Consider the following 18037-nt stretch of genomic DNA (forward strand, 5'->3'; position numbering starts at 1 on the left):
AAAAGTACCAGCTAGAAACCAAAACTGAATTCTAGTCCTGTCTTAGCACAAACCCAACTGAGACTTTGGGCCACTCTCTCAGCCGTAGGAAAAACGACAAGCCTCTGCTGAAAATGTTGCCAAGAAAATAAAATTGCCAGGAATCAAGACTGAATCAAAGACACAAAATTAAGAATTCATTAATAATGGTGATTTCTTACATAAGATATTTCAATTTTAAGAAAACTCTTAATTACATAATATATTAGGGACAAACCTATGATGATCGCTGTGTGCATTTTTCTTATATTTATACTGTAGATTCAGTAACTATTCATACGCTGTGAAATTTAAACTCTTACTCAATGGAAATATGACAAAGTTGTCAGGAATTCATTCCCCTAAAAAGTCAGTAGAGAACAGGATGTTCACATAAGACACATACAGAGTCTCTAATAAGGCATAGCAACGAGCAATGTAATCTTGTATATTTAACCATTAAATTGATGGCATTTCATTTAAACATCAGTCTTTCCCGCTGAGAACTGACTTCCTCAGCGAATATTTGACCTCTGCAATTTCTCAATACACATTTCAATACAACTTCGGTCATCCTGCAATTTTGATCTGTATAAAATGAAAGCCAGTTGAATCTTTTAATGGAGACAGATCAGTTGGTGTAAATGGATTGTAATGAATCCATAACTGGCTCTCTACTTTGCAACCCTCCTCAATTTGGGCAGTAGAGCAAGATAGGTGTAGGGGTTAAGGCACCAGGTTAGACATCAAGAAATCCTGAGCTCTAATCTTAAAGAGAGTTTTCTTGGACATGAAAGCCAGCTGATGACTTTCCCCAAAGGTGCTTTTTTTCAAGAGGCAACTGGACTTTCCGGTTATTCTTTGAAGAATCCAAGAAGCTTCTTCACAGTGGCGGATTAAGGCTCACTGGTGTCCCTAAACACTGGCAAACCTTGGTGCCCCCCTCCTTGGTACATACTGTACAAATGAAGCCAAGCCAATCTTTATTGGGTTTTTTTTCTTTCTCAACTTTGGGGTGCCCCCTTTGGGCCTGGTGCCCTAAGCGTGCTTAGTCTGCTTAATGATTAATACACCACTGCTGCTTCAGCTCTGGATGACTGAGAATCTCCTCAGGCATTCAGCTGAGGTCTTTGGATCTCTTGTGTGTTCGTTCTCCCTCTCTTCCCCTCCCCCAACCCACCTCACAGGGTTGTGGTGGTTGTTGTGGGGAAAAGAGTAAGGAGGATTAGATACGTTCACCCACTTGAGTTATCTGTAAAAATAATAATAATAATCATAAAGGCGAGGTAGAAACAAAAGAAAACCGGCTCGTTGTTTCGCTAAGCGGCAAAAATAGAACTTTTCGATGGAACGTTTGACAACCGTTGTGGGCGTGGCTGCCCGCAGTCTGGAACGGAGAGATACAGAAACCGCGGGAACAAAGGAAATCGATTCGATAAAACTTTCACTTTCAAAAAGATGAGAAAAGAACGGGTGGCACAAAGCCGGCGCCGTCAATATTCTTTTATCGCTCGAAGTACAGAATCGAGCCGCCACATCCTCCCTCCCTCACACATACATATATATCACTGCTGCCTTCCACCCTCTTCCAGATTCCACTCCCGGCTTCCTTCGGAACTTGCCACGGATTTTTAACAATCCAGCCAACGGCCGTTCCGAAGCTCCCCGGGTTCCACGCACTATCCAGCCCGCTAACCGCCTCCGAAGCCCCCCACCCGCACTGTGTTCACCATACGCGCGCTCCCGCCCGCGAGGCGAGGCGAGGAGGCGCGGTCGGCTGTAGCCGAGCCTGGTTGCTATAGGCGAGTTTGGCGGCCCGGTTGCTAAAGGCGGAGCCGAGCGCGGCACGTCGCTCCGAGACGTGCCGGGGCTTTTTGCGTTGTTAGGCGGAAGTCCGCGGCGCAACCCCCGGCCTAAGAAGAAGAAGAAGAAGAAGAGGGAAAGAAAGAAAGGAAGGAAGGGACCCGGATGCCGCAAGTATGGAGTTCCCTTTCGACGTGGACCTGCTCTTCGGCGAGCGGATCGCGACGGTGGATCAGCATTTGCAGCCGTCGGGCAGAAAGGGAGCCGGGCTCACTGCCACTCACAGGTAGGGATGTGTGTAAGCCTCCCGAGAACGCCTGGCATTCCTAGGCATTGTCCCCGGGGCATCCCGGGAATGCCCCGGCTCCCGTCTCGCCGGCGCGCGAGTTACGCCTTCCTCCGATCTCTCTTCCCACCCACCCCCGGGCAGTCTCGAGGCGGGCGGGGCCGCACGAAGAGCCCGAGCAGCTGGGCGACCTTCAGAGGGGGGTGCGGGCGACCAGTGTGTGGGTGTTGCTCCCTGGCCGCCCCTCACTAAATAGAAGAAAGCCAATGAAGGGCAGCTTGGGGTTCAGAAGGTTCATAGACTGTAACATAAGAAATTATGGGGCCCTCCTTGCCCCCTGATTTTCTACACACACACGCGCACACACGCACGCACGCACGCACGCGCGCGCACACACACAGCGATCTGTTGTAGAGCAAAGGTGTCAAACTGGCTAAAGGCAGAGATAGCCCATCGGTGGAAAGTGGGGCGCATTAGGTTGGGGATCCGTGCAATATTCCCCCTCCCTCTCCCGTATCCCCTCCGGTGCTCTTACGCACCCATAGAAAATTAGAGATGCGTGAATGGAAGAGTGAGAATGAAAGAAAAGAAAGGATTTGGAACTGTATCCACACATGTATTTATCATAGCTGATTGATTCTGCGCCGTCAAAATGATGATGAGTCTTAAGGACCATGTTTGTGTGTATGCCTGTGTTTGCCTTTGTTGATTCCAGGCTTCTGCCTGGGTAAGCCCCCTGCAAGGTTTCTCAGCAGGATTTCAGAAGTGGTTTGCCATTGCCGCCTTCTTCCTAGGGTTGAGAGAAACTGACTGGCCCAAGGTCACCCAGCTGCCTTTGTTCCTCAGGTGGAAGTAGAACTCACAGGCTTCTGGGTTCTAGATTGATGCCTTAACTGCTATGCCCACTAAGGACCACATAGATAGATCTATTTCACACCTGGTAGATACTCCCATGTCTTAAGCCTCCAGCTCAGTTTTAACTTGATGTGTTGTATCTTTAAAACTAAGCTAGAACCACCTCCTCTTCTACCCCAGCAAAATGTTGCAGGAGGTTAAGTAACATTGTCCATGGGGTTGCAACGGGTCGGACATGACTTCGCAACTAACAATAACAACATTGATCTATACAACATCTATATATGAATTCTGGTTTGCTGTGGCACATAAACTCAAGTCATGTGTCAGATAGGATGATCACTTGAAGCCATCTTGTGTTAAATCCAAAAGTGTGTTTAACCCCTTCTATCTGGAAAGATGAATATATGTTGTAATTGTTGTTAGTTGTGAAGCCGTGTCCGACACATCGCAACCCCATAGACAACTTTCCTCCAGGCCTTCCTATCCTCTACCATCCCTTGGAGACCATTTAAGCTCACACCTACTACTTCAGTGACTCCATCGAGCCGCCTCATTCTCTGCCGTCCCATTCTTCTTTTGCCCTCAATCTTTCCCAGCATTGGGCTCTTCTCCACTGAGTCCTTCCTTCTCATTAGGTGGCCAAAGTATTTGAGTTTCATCTTCAGGATCTGGCCTTCTAAAGAGCAGTCAGGGTTGATCTCTAGGACTGACCGGTTTGATCACCTTGCAGTCCAGGGGACTCGCAGGAGTCTTCTCCAGCACCAGAGTTCAAACGCTTAATTCTTTGGTGCTCAGCCTTTCTTATGGTCCAACTTTCACAGCCATACATTGCAATTGGGAAAACCATAGCCTTGTCTATACGCACTTTTGTTCTCAGGGTGATGCCTCTGCTTTTTAGTTCGCTGTCTAGATTTGCCATAGCTTTCCTCCCCGGGAGCAAGCGTCTTTTAATTTCTTGGCTGCAGTCCCCATCTGCGGTGATCTTGGAGCCCAGGAAAATAAAATCTGTCACTACCTCCATTTCTTCACCATCTATCTGCCAGGAATTGAGAGGGCTGGATGACATGATCTTAGTTTTTTTAAATTTTCTTAGTTTTTTTCTTCACCTGCATCAAGAGGCTTTTTAGTTCCTGTTCGCTTTCTGCCATTAGAGTGGTATCATCTGCATATATGAGGTTGTTGATATTTTTCCCGGCAATCTTAATTCCAATTTTTGATTCATCTAGCCCCACCTTTCTCGTGATGTGCTCTGCATATAAGTTAAATAGGCAGGATGACAGTATACAGCCTTGCCGGACTCATTTTCCAATTTTGTCCAGTTCTCACTGTTGCTTCTTGATCTACATACAGATTTCTCAAGAGACAAATATGATGGTCTGTACTCCCATCTCTTTAAGAACTTGCCACAGTTTGTTGTGATCCACACAATCAAAGACTTTAGCATAGTCAATGAAGGAGAAGTAGATGTTTTCTGGAACTCCCTAGCTTTCTCCATGATCCTGCGTATGTTGGCAATTTGATCTCTGGTTCCTCTGCTTCTTCGAAATCCTGCCTGTACTTCTGGTAGTTCTCGATCCACATGCTGCTGGAGTCTAGCTCGTAGGATTTTAAGCATAACCTTACTAGCGTGTGGAATGAGTGCAATGGTGCAATAGTTTGAACATTCTTTGGCATTGCCTTTCTTTGGAATTAGAATGTAATTGTGGCCACTGTTGAGTTTTCCAAATTTGCTGGAAAATTGAGTGTAGCACTTTTACTGCATCATCTTTTAAGATTTTGAATAGCTCAGCTGGAAAACTGACTCCTCCACTAGCTTTGTTGTTGCTCAGACTTCCTAAGGCCCATTTGACTTCACATTCTAGGATGTCTGGCTCGAGGTCAGTGACCACCCCATCGTGGTTATCAGGGATGTTAAGCTCATTCTTGTATAATTCTTCTGTGTAATTTTGCCATCTCTTCTGCCTCTGTTAGGTTCCTGCATTTTGGTCCTTTATCATGCCCATCTTTGCATGAAACGTTCCCTTCATCTCTCCAATTTTCTTGAAGAGATCTCTGGTCCTCCCTATTCTATTGTTTTCTTCTATTTCTTTGCACTGTTCATTTAAGAATACAATATTGCGAACCTCTGTCCATAGTTCTTCAGGCACTCTGTCTATCAGATATAATTCCTTAAATCTATTTGTCACCTTTACTGTATATTCATCAGGGATATGATTTAGTTCATATCTGAGTGGCCTAGTGCTTTTCCCTATTTTCTTCAATTTAAGTCTAAATTTTGCAAGAAGAAGCTCATGATCTGAGCCACAGTCAGCTCCTGATCTTGTTTTTACTGACTGTATAGAGCTTCTCCATCCTTGGCTGCAGAGCACATAAGTCAATCTGATTTTTGTGTTGACCGTTTGGTGATGTCCATGTGTAGAGTTGTCTCTTGGGTTGTTGGAAAAGAGTGTTTGCTATGACCATCATATTATCTTGACAGAATTCTATCAGCCTGTGTCCTGCTTCATTTTGTACTCTAAGGCCAAACTTGCCTATTATTCCGGTTATCTTTTGGCTTCCTACTTTTGCATTCCAATCCCCCATGATGATAAGGACATCACTTTTAGTATTAATTCTATAAGGAGCTGTAAAGCTTCATAGAACGGGTCAATTTCATCCTCTTCAGCACCAGTGGTTGGGGCATCGACTTGGACTACTGTGATATTGAATGGTTTGCCTTGGATTCGAACTGAGATCATTTTGGGGATTGTATCCCAGTATTGCTTTTCTTACTCTTTTATTGATTACCAAGGCTACTCCATTTCTTCTGAGGGATTCTTGCCCAAAGTAGTATACCTGATGGTCATCTGAATTAAATTCACCCATTCCTGTCCATTTTAGTTTGCTGATTCCTAAGATGTCGATGTTCAGTCTTGTCATCTCTTGTTTCACCACGTCCAACTTACCTTGATTCATGGATCTTACATTCCAAGTTCCTATGGAGAAAAAATATTTACAGCATCAGACTTTCCTTTCACCACCAGATGTATCTACAGCTGAGTGTCCTTTCAGCTTTGGCTCAGTTGCTTCACTCTTTCTGGCACTACTAGTACTAGCCCTCTGCTCTTCCCCAGTAGCATATTGGACACTTTCCGACCTGAGGGGCTCATCTTCCAGCGTCATACCTTTTTTCCTTTTGGTACTGTCCATGGGATTTTCATGGCAAAGATACTGGAGTGGGTTGCCATTTCCTTCTCCAGTGGATCATGTTTTGTCAGAACACTCTGCGATGACCTGTCCGTCTTGGGTGGCCCTGCACGGCATAGCTCATAGCTTCATTGAGCTACGCAAGCCCCTTTGCCAAGACAAGGCAGTAATCCATGAAGGGGATATGTATATATATAAGTATATTAAATATATGTAAACTGTGTGTGTGTGTGTGTATATACAGTATATATGCACACATACGGACACATGCACACACAATATATATATAGAGAGAAATTATCAGTCTTAGTGTCAGGCCTGGAAACCATATTAAACTTTAGGTTTCCTAAAGTTTTTCTGAACGCAGAAGAGGAATTTCTGGAACCTTGACACTTAGGTTGGCTTGTATCTGATGCATCAAATTATCCATTTTTAAAAATATAGACAAGAATTTGGTTCTTTTTTTATTTTTGCCTTGCTAATTGTTATTCCATGTTTGTTTTACCAGAGCTGATATGCAGCAGCAACTCATGAAGATCATAGATGAGATGGGCAAAGCCTCTGCCAAGGTAGGTTAACGTTCGTGAAAGAATCAGTTATACTTTTGGAAGAAGTAAAGATAGCAGCAAACTATTGGGCTCAATTTTCTAAATAAGCTCACTAATTGAGCTAGAATACAAATCCGATCAAATATTAGGTTGAAGGAGTTGCCATTGGCTTGCCAAATGTGACTCTGCTCATCTGGTCAAAACTTATGGACAATTAACTGGACAAGAGACAATTAACACACATATCCTTTAAACTAGGAAGCTGCCACATCTGAATTCAAAAACAACTTACCGTATATACTCGAATATAAGCCGATCCGAGTATAAGCCGAGGTCCCCAATTTTACCCCAAAAACTGGGGTAAACTGGGGACTCGAGTATAAGCCGAGGGTGGGAAATGAGGCACCTACCGGTTGGGGAAACCCTCCCTCCCTCAGCTGAGAAGGCTGGCGGCTCCCCCGCCCCGCCCTCTCACTGCACCGGCAGGGCTTCCCCGCGCCGTCCGGTAAAATGTGAAAAAAAGAAAAAAAAAAAAACTCGAGTATAAGCCGTATATACTCGAGTATAAGCCGAGGGGCTTAAAAAAAAACAAAACTCGAGTATAAGCCGTATAGACCCGAGTATAAGCCGAGAGGACGTTTTTCAGCACAAAAAACGTGCTGAAAAACTCGGCTTATACTCGAGTATATACGGTAATAGGCAAGCTTCAGAACTTATTTTTAAATATTTCCCAAAGTTAGCATTTTTTCCATGTGCTTGAGCCCAACTTCATTTTTCCAGTTGAGATGGCATTCTTTTCTATGTTTCCTTAATGACTTGTTTCCTTTTTATGTATCTCCCCCCCCCACCCCGGAGGATTTCTGGATTTTTATCTTCTCTATAATTACATGCTTCCTTAATCTTTGGTTAGGGCAGTTTCAGTTTCACAGGTACAGGACTACAGGTAGTCCTTGACTTAACGAACACAGTTGAGCCCAAAATTTATACTGCTAATGAGACAGTTCTTACGTGAGTTTCCCCCAACTTTACGCTCTTTCTTCTCACAGCTGTTAAGTGAATCACTGCAGTTGTTAAGTGAATATCAGTTGTTAAGTAAATCTGGCTTCCAACTTTGCTTGTCAGAAGGTTGCAAAAGGTGATCACGTGACCCTGGGAAACTGCAACCATCATAAAGATGAACTAGTTGCCAAGCATCCAAATTCTGATCATGTGACCATGGGGATGCCGCACTGGTCGTAAGTGTGGAAAATGATCGTAAAATATTTTTTTCAGTGCCATTGTAACTTTGAATGGGCATTAAACAAAGGGCTGTAAATTAAGGATTATCTGCATTCTTTTTGATTCAGAGGGCTGCGACTGGTGTAGAGGTCCCAGGATACGCAGGCTAAAAGAGATGAGGAATATGGGAAGCGAAGGGTATATTTTTCTCTCTAAGCCAGAGATGTCAAACTCCACTGAGGGCCGCATCAGAACTGTGATTGACCGGCGGGGGGGACTGAATATTTGGGCATGGCTATCTGAGTGGGCATGGCCAACTTGGCGCCATTCCCCAAACTACTAGCATGTTTTCTCTTTGCATTGGGTAGACTAGGCCAAAGCGACACGGGCCAGCCCCTTACATTTTCCACGAAGGCCCCATGGGCCAGATCCGGCCTGCGGGCCTTGTCTTTGACACCCCTGCTCTAAGCATTAGTTAAGATGCCCATCGCATAATTGCATCTTTTCTTCCACCCTTCCTGCCATCATTTTGGTGAAACTCAAATCTCATTGATTTCAGGCCCAGAATTTGCCAACTCCAATCACCAGTGCCTCACGGATGCAAACCAACCGCCATGTGCTCTACATCCTGAAAGACAGTGAAGCAAAAATGTGAGTCTCACAGCAAAAAGAATTTGGATCCTATAGACAGGCTGCCTGATTGGAAGTAACATTTGCCTTAATTTGGAAGGATTGATTTGCAGATAAAAGGGCAGAGCTTTTCAAATTCTGGGTCAGGGGTCTCCTAAGCAACTTAGAGTAGTGAAACAAGTGTGGGGTTTTTTTGGTTTTTTTTTTGAGAAAATCTGGCCAGGCTTCATCATCTTCATATAATGACCCCATAATCCCTTGCGGGGTGGAGTCTGGGCAACTGAATGGAGTTAGCAGAAGGTTTTAATGGCCGGCTGCCCTTCCTGTCGCCAATATGGAGTTTTGTTCAGCAGATATATTCTCAGTGTGCCCAGAGGGAGAAATATCTGCCTCTACCTAGGATCGAACTTACAGCGTCCTGATTGTTGAGGTGACACCTCCACCTCTAGCCCACCACATTACTCCAAAATCTGTTCAGGCTTAGGAAGACAAAATGGAAATGTTTTCAAAAGTCACTCTTGCTTCGGCTCATTTTACTTGTAGATGCTCACAGTGGGTAGAATCCTCTCTGATAATGTAGCTTAAATTCACATGAATTCATTTATTGTTTTAAGGGTGCAAGGTACTGCAAGAAGCACAGGCACATAGAGTTGCATTGCAGCCAAAGGTTGCTTTTAGTAGAAGGGAGCCTCTACTACAAATGTAATCCTAGTTTCTTGAATGTTTTTTGTCATCCCTGGAGTGAAGCTTAATATTGCAAAGAGTACTGGTGTTCAGAGTTGCATTGCAACTTCTCCAAAAACCTTTGTTCAGCCGCAGTGTGACTCTTTATGTCAGTGCCCCTTGCAGTATCGTTCTTCCTTTTTGCTATATCTATATGCCAAAAAGCTTTTGACAAGGTGGTGTTGTCACAATCCTTTGTGTTAGGATCAATCTTTGGTCAAGTTTAACCTAATTTATCAGATCTAGATTATCCTATTCCTGTTCCTATTTTTATTCCCGTTCCGTTCTGTTCTGTTCTAAATATTTGCTGAATATTTACCACTTTTAATCCTTCCCTGAAGAAAACTTCACTTTCTGTAAGATGGGCAGCTATATAAATTTGATTGATTGATTGATAAATAAAATAAAGCTTTTTTCATCTTCTTCTTTTACTGATTTCAGGGCTGGCAAAGGGGTTATAATTGGCTTCCTCAAAGTTGGTTACAAAAAACTCTTTGTATTGGTAAGTAGACCAGAAAATCACCCTTGATACATGGAATTTTTGCCACTAGTGGAAAAGGGTGCTTGGTTCCCAAACAGGATCAGTGCAAGTTCTGATCAGGAAGTTAGGCGAGATCTCCAAGATCTCTCCCATCCCTTTGATCCAAGAAGTTTTAAATTATACTGATATATTTCCACCCTAGTGTGTTTGAGTCATATTCTCAAAGTATAAATTCTCTATTGCAAGTCACGTGGCTCCCTGCCACTCACAATAAACTTTTTTCAAGCTTGGTGAAAGCTGAAAAGAAGTCTGATAAAGTTAATAGTTGATTGTGATGCACTATTTGTTAGTCACATCAACAAGATTGTGATTTTGAAGTTGCCCCCTTTGTCACAAATGAAAAAAAAAAAGATTGAAAACATCCATTGTGGACTCTGAGTTAACCATCATTGCCATGTTTTTACAAACATGCTGAATGACCTCTTGCAAAGTAGAGAAAGAAATATGGTTTAGGGGCTCAGGGACAAAGCTTCATTCATTGAGCCAATGCTTCCTGTTATGCTCAAACTAATCCCAATAATAAGAAAATCAAATGATGCATCTTGGTGAATACTGTAGTGTTTGTTTGAAATCAGCAAAGGACAGCTGAAATGCTTTTTAAAAAATGAACCATACAGTACGTTAGATAGTTGTTCTTATACTGATTCTGATTCTGTACAATTTCAGTTTTGCTACTTATCCTAATTTGGTATGGAGAGGTTGTAAAAACATGGCTGCAGTTATTGTTTGTGCTCTTAACTTGAGGCACGGAAGGTGAAACAATCCTTTTCCTGCTTTCTTGTTCGCAGAATAACTCCCCCCCCACCTTTAACAATCTTCTATTTGTGCGAAATGAAAAATTTCATGAGTGGCACTCATGAATGGTACTGTTTGCTTTTGAACAAGGCTTTCACAATTTGTATCCTCAGGGTGCTTCATCGTTAGATTTTTGCACTGTATTCTGCTTAGCAGAGTTTTCTTAACATATAAATTAAGTTGCTTTATTTCAGTATTTGGAAATAAATCACTACTGTCTTTGCATGAAATGTTTATTTTATTTTATGCATGAAATGTTTATTTTTAATTACTATTAAGTGCAATTCTGGTAACAGTCATTATTTTGTGGTTTAAAGCTGTCCAGAAAAAAATAGTAAGCTATTCTGAAGCTTAATGCTTTGTCATTTTAGAGAAATTGAAGGAAATATAGCTGAGAGAATACACTAACTTTCAAGACTGGCCCTCCTTTGGTATAATTTCCAGAAATTTCTGCTCCACTAAAGTCAAATCCAGGGTTCTGTCTCTGGAACCTTTGGTTTTATTATACCTCTGTTTGTGGTATTATTACCTATGTATTTTAGAAAGGGAAAATTTAGTAATGCCCAATTGCCAAAAATTATTAAGAATATCTCCAAGAAAAAGCTTTAAAATGACTTTGTGAGGGTAGAGCCAATGACCCTGGGAAACTCTAAGCAACTGGTGAGTTGAAGCAGAATAAAATGGCCGCTCACCAGGCCTAACGCTCTTTAACACTAACCAGCAGGCAAATTACTGATTTGACCAGACAGTCCAAAGATGGATTCAAACTGGAGGTTCTTTTAGTTTACTTTGTTGTCATTGCACAACGTACAACGAAATTAAATGTCACCTTCAGTGTACATTGTAAATATAAAAGTAAAACACAAACACACATCCTTCACATTCTATACAATTGAATTGAAACCCATTGATAGTGCATTAATATTCCACTATACCAATGGTAGTCAACCTGGTCCCTACCGCTCACTAGTGGGTGTTCCAGCTTTCATGGTGGGTGGTAGGGGTTTTGTCCGATGCTGAAGCACTTTCCTTTTTTTAAATTTAATTGACTTTTTAAAAAAATTTCATAGCATTACTTAAAAACATTTTCATTAGGTTTTCATAAAATTCCCCGTAACAATTTAAATTTCTGAAAATATACTTTGTATCACCTGCGCATAAGTTTAGTTCATGTTATGTAAGTGAAACTAAATGGCGCTATAGTGCAACTGCAAACAAAAGAGCCACATCCCAGAATAGCTCGCGCATCTCCCGCCACACCACCCAGCTGTAACGGACAAGTAGACCTGGTAGCTGGCGCTCCCCCCAACCCAATCCACGATGTGCGAGAGGCATGCGCAGACGATGATACACGGCGCGTTACTGTGGAACCGGTGGGCGGTTAGAAAATTTTACTACTAACAGAGATACAAAAGTGGGCGGTAGGTATAAAAAGGTTGACTACCCCTGCACTATACATTAGAATTCAATATAGTTACTGCTCTGGGATAGAAGCTGTTTTTCAGCCTATTTGTCCTTGTTTTTATTGTCCTGTACCGTCTGCCAGATGGTAATAGTTAAAAAAAAGGGTGCCCAGGATGAGATGGAGCTTTAAGAATGTTTTGAACTTTCTTAAGGCAGCGGGAGCTATAGAGCTCTTCCACAGAGGGGAGAGGGCAACCAATGATCCTCTGGACAATGATGTTAACCCTCTGGAGTGCTGTCCTATCTGCCACTGTGCAATTGGCAAACCATACACAGGTGCAGTAAATTAAAATACTCTCTATGGTGCAGTGGTAGAAGGCCACCAGCAATTTTTCATTCAGTTGTGGTTTCCTGAGAATCTCAGGTAGTATAATCTCTGCTGGGGCCTTTTGACCAGTGCTGCAATGTGAGTGCCGCAGTTCAGGTCCTCTTTTATGATAACACCCAGAAATTTAAAACTGGCCACTTGCTCCACTCGGTCTCCATTGATAAGCAAGGGCTGAGATTTTGAAAAGCGCAGGAAAAGTTAGCCTGCAGCAGAATGCCTGGTTCAGATAGATCTGAGCCGTTTTAACATGGAAACCTGTCTGGGTTTTTTTTCCAGGACCGTCACGGGGCTCATAATGAAGTGGAACCTCTGTGTGTGCTGGATTTCTACATCCACGAGTCTCTTCAGCGGCATGGCTATGGCAAGGAGCTCTTCCATTACATGCTGCAGGTGCAGCCTTCTTTTTCGGAGTTGCGTAATCCAAGAAATAATGTCCTGACTTGGATTAGGCCACTGCATTTCATCGTTACCACTTGCTCCATAGAAAAGGCAAAACCTCCCCATAGCAAATTAAACCCGCAGAACTGAGGCATGGACATAGAGCTGTCATAATCCAGGAATGATTGAAATTCTAAAGCTCTGTCAAACAAGAATTAACGGGGTTCCAGTAGCGTATTCCTTAGCTTGCTGCCTTCCAGATCTGCAAGAAATACAGATCTCATAATTTATGTGATGGCTGGGAATTTGGGGAGTTGAAATTCCAATGGATCTGGAAGTCCCAAAGTTGGAAGAAACTCTTCTAATAGGAAATGAATTCTTCAACTAGCCAGGTTGAAGGACATGAGACTGTACAGCACAGGGCCTCCATTTTGAATAAAAATTTGCTTCATAGCGTAGCTCTTTTAGTCAAGATGCATTTTCAGTATTCTTTAAATAGTGGCTACTATAATTTTATTTACTTTTATTTGGATGGAAATTGATTTTAGGAAGGTTAATTAATAGTGTCTCGTACCTGGACATTGTACATTTTAATACAAGTAGTCCTCGACTAACAATCATTGGTTTAGTGACCGTTTGAAGTTATAGTTGCATTGAACAAAGTGACTTATGGCCGTTTTTCACACTCATGACCATTGCAGCATCCCCATAGTCACATGATCAAAATTTGGATGCTTGGCAACTGGCATGTATTTATGAGAGTTGCAGTGTCCTGGGGACTTGTGATCACCTTTTGGGAACTGCTGACAAACTGCGGAAAAGCCACATTCACTTGTTACTAACTTAACAACTGCAGTGATTCACTTACCAAGTGTGGCAAATAAGATCATAAAATGGGGCAAACTCATTTAACAACTGTCTTGCTTAGCAATGGAAATTTTGGGCTCAATTGTGAGCGTAAGTCAAGGACTACCTGTAAATAAAAATTTCAAAGCAAAGGAATAAGAACCTCGGATATCCTTGCAATTTTTGTAATGCTGTTTTCCACATTTTAAAAACCATTGTCTGATTATTTCTTTCTGAGGTGAAATTGTTAGGTAGAAATAACTGCCTTTGGTCTGAGAAGAAAACAGCCCACAAAGCTAAGACTCAGTTGCTTCCCCCGCCACTCTTTTCAGGTCAGATGTAAATTGGTCCAATCGTGAAAGATAAAATAATAATATATGTCTCTAAATCTTATTTTCCCGCTGAGAAGTAAATCGCAGAGAAATTCTTTCTGTTTTTATTCACTCAGCGAGAGCGTGTAGAACCCTATCAATTGGCAATCGACCGGCCATCAGAAAAACTTCTGTGCTTCCTGCGTAAACACTATAGCCTCAGTGACACAATCCCCCAGGTGAGCCGTCTTCTTGAAAACAAAGCCAGCTACCACCTAATAGTATTGTTTTGTCATCTATGTGTTTGTACTTTGTTGTCCTTTTGAACCAGAACAACAAAGAGCTGGGACATTCTGCTTACAAAAAATAAAAATCCTCCATGCTTAAGTGGATATGTGCAATTTTTGTAATGCTGGTTTTCCACATTTTAAAACCATGACATGAGCTGTGGCGGAAGTTGTGATTTTACTGGTTAATAACTTAATAAGGGACAATGAAAATACTCTTGCTACTGATTTTTCAGTTAACTATTTTAATTGAACACATTATGTAGAAATGGCCTGAATCAAATGTTTGAAGGAGGCGAACCTTGATTTAAGGATTTCGTATTTTAATTACCATTTGAAAAATGTAAAAGGCTGCACTGTGGCCTGGCAAAGCTTTTACAACACATACGCTGAGAATTTAACCTGGCATCTTCTGCATGCAGAGCATACGGCCTATCTCTGAACTCTGTCCTTTTTCCTTTAAAAATGCTTTTTTATCCAGTGAGGAGGAGAAAATCTTCAAAGTAATGGCAGGGGGCAAAAAAGAGAATGGTGCAATTGCTGCTTCAAAGGACATTTGCAGTGGACAGTGGGATCAGATTGGTTGATTTAATACTTTTTTTTTCTGTTTCAGGTGAATAATTTTGTAATTTTCCAGGGCTTTTTCAGCCACCAGCATGGTGAGTCAGTGATATAAATATTTAGCTATACCCATTTGAAGTTGCCTGATCCAGCACAAAGTGTTTTAAAGAGGGAGATTTCTGATTTCAGAGTTGTGAAGATGTACTGCAACAGCTGTTGGCTGTGTAGCCTACAAATGCTGAAAGCCGATACCCAATACATTTGCAGGGCACTGGGTTGGGAGAAATTGGATTACATTGCTATCTTATAAACAGTCTATTCTATATAGCAGATAAATAGATCTTCTGGAGTTCCGAGATATGGAGCGCTTGAGAAAGTTGAGACGATACATGTGGTCTCAATTTATGGCTGGTCGCTTAGCAAGCATTCAGAGTTACGACCTATCCTTACTGATCCATAGTTTCCTCAGTCAGGCCCCCCACCTCACAGTCATGTGACCAGACTTTGGGCACTCGGTTAGACAGCTGCATTTATGGCTGTTTGTTACATTCCACAGTCACATGATCAAATTATTTTACAATCATTACTATTTAAAGGGCAGGCTCCATTACAGCTGTAATTTGAGGACTACCTGTAGTACATTTATTTCTATTGCTGCATTAACTCTGATTTTGCAGCTGTTGGCTCTACTATAATGAGGGTGCAAATAGGCTGCTTGTGAAGAACTAAATGTAGCAGAAGATTCCAGTTTATCTACCATATTCCTGTTTTTCATGAGATAGTATAATCTTTAATTTTTTTGTACGAGCAGATGACTGATCATGGGAGTTTGTTAGATTCAGAATGGGGAAACCATGAATGATTCAAGTTGACAACAATAATGAATAGTTGGTCAAAATTATACACAACACAGTAGATTATTTCTTCAGGAATATCCTGTATTCATTTCAGAGCTTTTGTTTAATCATATAATACTCGTTCTTTGAAGCCGTAAGTGTTATCCTGGTCTGAAATAAAGACGAATAAAAATATGATTTAAATAAGGATCTGGTAGGTGGCATTATAATGTCATACACATGATGTCACCACATGAAGGATATAATTGTGTGCACGGTGCAAATTATAAGTAATGTCGTTTGCGTAATAATACGATGATACATGTTACTAGTAAGAATGGACCAATTGTCTCTTAAAACATTGTATCGTATTCTCCCAGTCTTCAGCATAGTCTTATATGAAAAGATCATTTTGGATTTAAAACCTGAAAACAATGGGACGAACACATCAACCAGTCAGAGGAACACCCATGAAAACACTACTCTGAGGAATCCTAGCAGAGACTGTAATCCAGCATCTAGATGCTATAACAGTCCCACACGTACAACCAGAAGTATGGATGCAGTTCTGTATGTAGACAACACCTTTGTCAAAATAAAAAGAACAACTAGAGAAGACCATGTAAAACAACATCTTTAAAGGAATCAAAATCACCACAGAAGAAGATGACTGTTGTGACCCAGGCCCAAGTAGGTAGTAGGAAACTCAGTCAGTGTAAAAACAAACAAACTTTATTCGAACAGATGAGAATTACTTCATTCCCAGTGTAGTTCAACTAAATTAAAGCAAATTCCTCCCAACAAAAATTCTTCAGTCCTATCACCAGCATTAGTCCAATTAGGCAAACTGTCAAAGGCCTTTCTTGGCAAAAGTTCAGAAGACACTGATACAAAATAAATGCAACAAGACGAAGTTATCAATGTTGTTTTCCGGCAAAGCCCAAACGCAGTTGCTGGTCTTTTATGCCTTATGGGAGGGGCTGATCATCTCTTGGCCCTACTCCTGAGTCGTCCTCTTTGCTTGAGCTGCTCTTGCCTTCTGGCAGCTCTTCTCATGCGTGCATTAGGAACAGGCTCCTCCTGTTCCTCTGCCTCACTACTATCAGACTCTGAAGGCTCTGGAGTCCGCACCTCACTCCCCGATGGCCCTGGCCCCACCTCAGCCTCTGATGCGGGGCCCTCATCCAGGCCTTCCCCAGCCTCCATGACTGGCCCACACTCTTCCTCAGCCTCATCGCTGTCCATCTCCATTGCCAGCTCCGCAGATTGCTGGCGGACCACAACAATGACAAGAATACACTATCCTTTCTAGATACCCTCATCAGCATGAAAAACAATGGCAAGTTAGAAACGGGTGTCTATTGAAAAACAATCCACACTAACTAAGTGCTCCATTATCAAAGTAACAACCCAGCTTCCCACAAGAGAGTAAGAACATTATTTAGATAAGTTCAAATGCATTGTGCATAAGTTCAAATGCATTGTGAATGCTAGAAAAAGGAATCAGACATCTATCTACACAACATCTTTGAACAAAATGCATACCCATGCAACTATCAAAAAGTCCCTCACCGCTCAACCCGCTACAACACAAGCTATGAAAAGGATAACATTACCATGGTTGAAAACATCTCAAAACAACCAACAGGACTATTACAACCGCATAGTATCACTTTATCCTCTAGAGCAGGGTTCTCCAACCTTGGCAACTTTAAGACTTGCGGACTTCAATTCCCAAAGTTCCTCAGCCAGCTTTCCTGGCTGAGGAACTCTGGGAGTTGAAGTCCACAAGTCTTAAAGTTGCCAAGGTTGGAGACCTCTGCTCTAGAACAGGGGTGCCCATCCTTTGGGGCTCCAGGGACCAGTAGCAATAGGGGGAGGGGATGGTTTCGCACACACAATCTAATCCTACATCTATGTAAATAAAGCTTCATTGCTCGCCCACCGCTTACGTGGCCCAGTTTCCAATGGACTGTGGCCCGGTACCAATCTGTGGCCCGGGGGTTGGGGACCTCTGCTCTTACCCCTTTTGATAAATGATCAAAAATAGCACAAGGCAAAAGCAGTTATAAGAACTATTTTATATTCTTTCTACCTCATCTTCAGAAATTCTCTGTCAGTTAGCTTTAGGCTTTCTGTGCTTAAATAAATTTTTGATATCCAGCAATGTTGCAGTAAATAAATTAAATATACTGCAGTTGGTCAGGATTGATCCTTGACTTAATGACAACATGGTTCCTGTAGTTTGTGGGATGAATTACCTAACTTGACAGAAATCTTTCAACGACTGTGACATTGTTTCTGCTCTTTCACTCAGCTGTTCACAAGTAATTTCACTCTGCAATTTTAGACTAATTTATTGGGATTTGTCTTCTCACACCTCCACATAACTTTGAATGGCCATACTTCACAGTGTGATT

At 42.0% G+C, this 18037-nt stretch overlaps 1 protein-coding gene across 3 annotated transcripts in view; it reads left to right on the forward strand.

Annotated features, from left to right (window-relative positions):
- The first annotated feature begins 1695 nt into the window (after positions 1 to 1695).
- ATAT1 (alpha tubulin acetyltransferase 1) overlaps positions 1696 to 18037 on the forward strand; it is a 42096-nt gene continuing 25754 nt past the window's right edge. Inside the window, exons 1-7 of one of the 3 annotated variants that reach the window (XM_058173983.1) lie at positions 1696 to 2107; positions 6660 to 6720; positions 8477 to 8568; positions 9712 to 9772; positions 12675 to 12788; positions 14071 to 14172; positions 14834 to 14879. In XM_058173983.1, the coding sequence (XP_058029966.1) occupies positions 1998 to 2107; positions 6660 to 6720; positions 8477 to 8568; positions 9712 to 9772; positions 12675 to 12788; positions 14071 to 14172; positions 14834 to 14879 (586 nt within the window). In that variant the 5' untranslated portion in view covers positions 1696 to 1997. The remainder of the gene's footprint in view (positions 2108 to 6659; positions 6721 to 8476; positions 8569 to 9711; positions 9773 to 12674; positions 12789 to 14070; positions 14173 to 14833; positions 14880 to 18037) is intronic. The other 2 variants (XM_058173984.1, XM_058173985.1) reach the window with 2 other exon arrangements.

The sequence above is a fragment of the Ahaetulla prasina genome, chromosome 2 (genome assembly GCF_028640845.1).
Source record: "Ahaetulla prasina isolate Xishuangbanna chromosome 2, ASM2864084v1, whole genome shotgun sequence".
Lineage (NCBI taxonomy): Eukaryota > Metazoa > Chordata > Lepidosauria > Squamata > Colubridae > Ahaetulla > Ahaetulla prasina.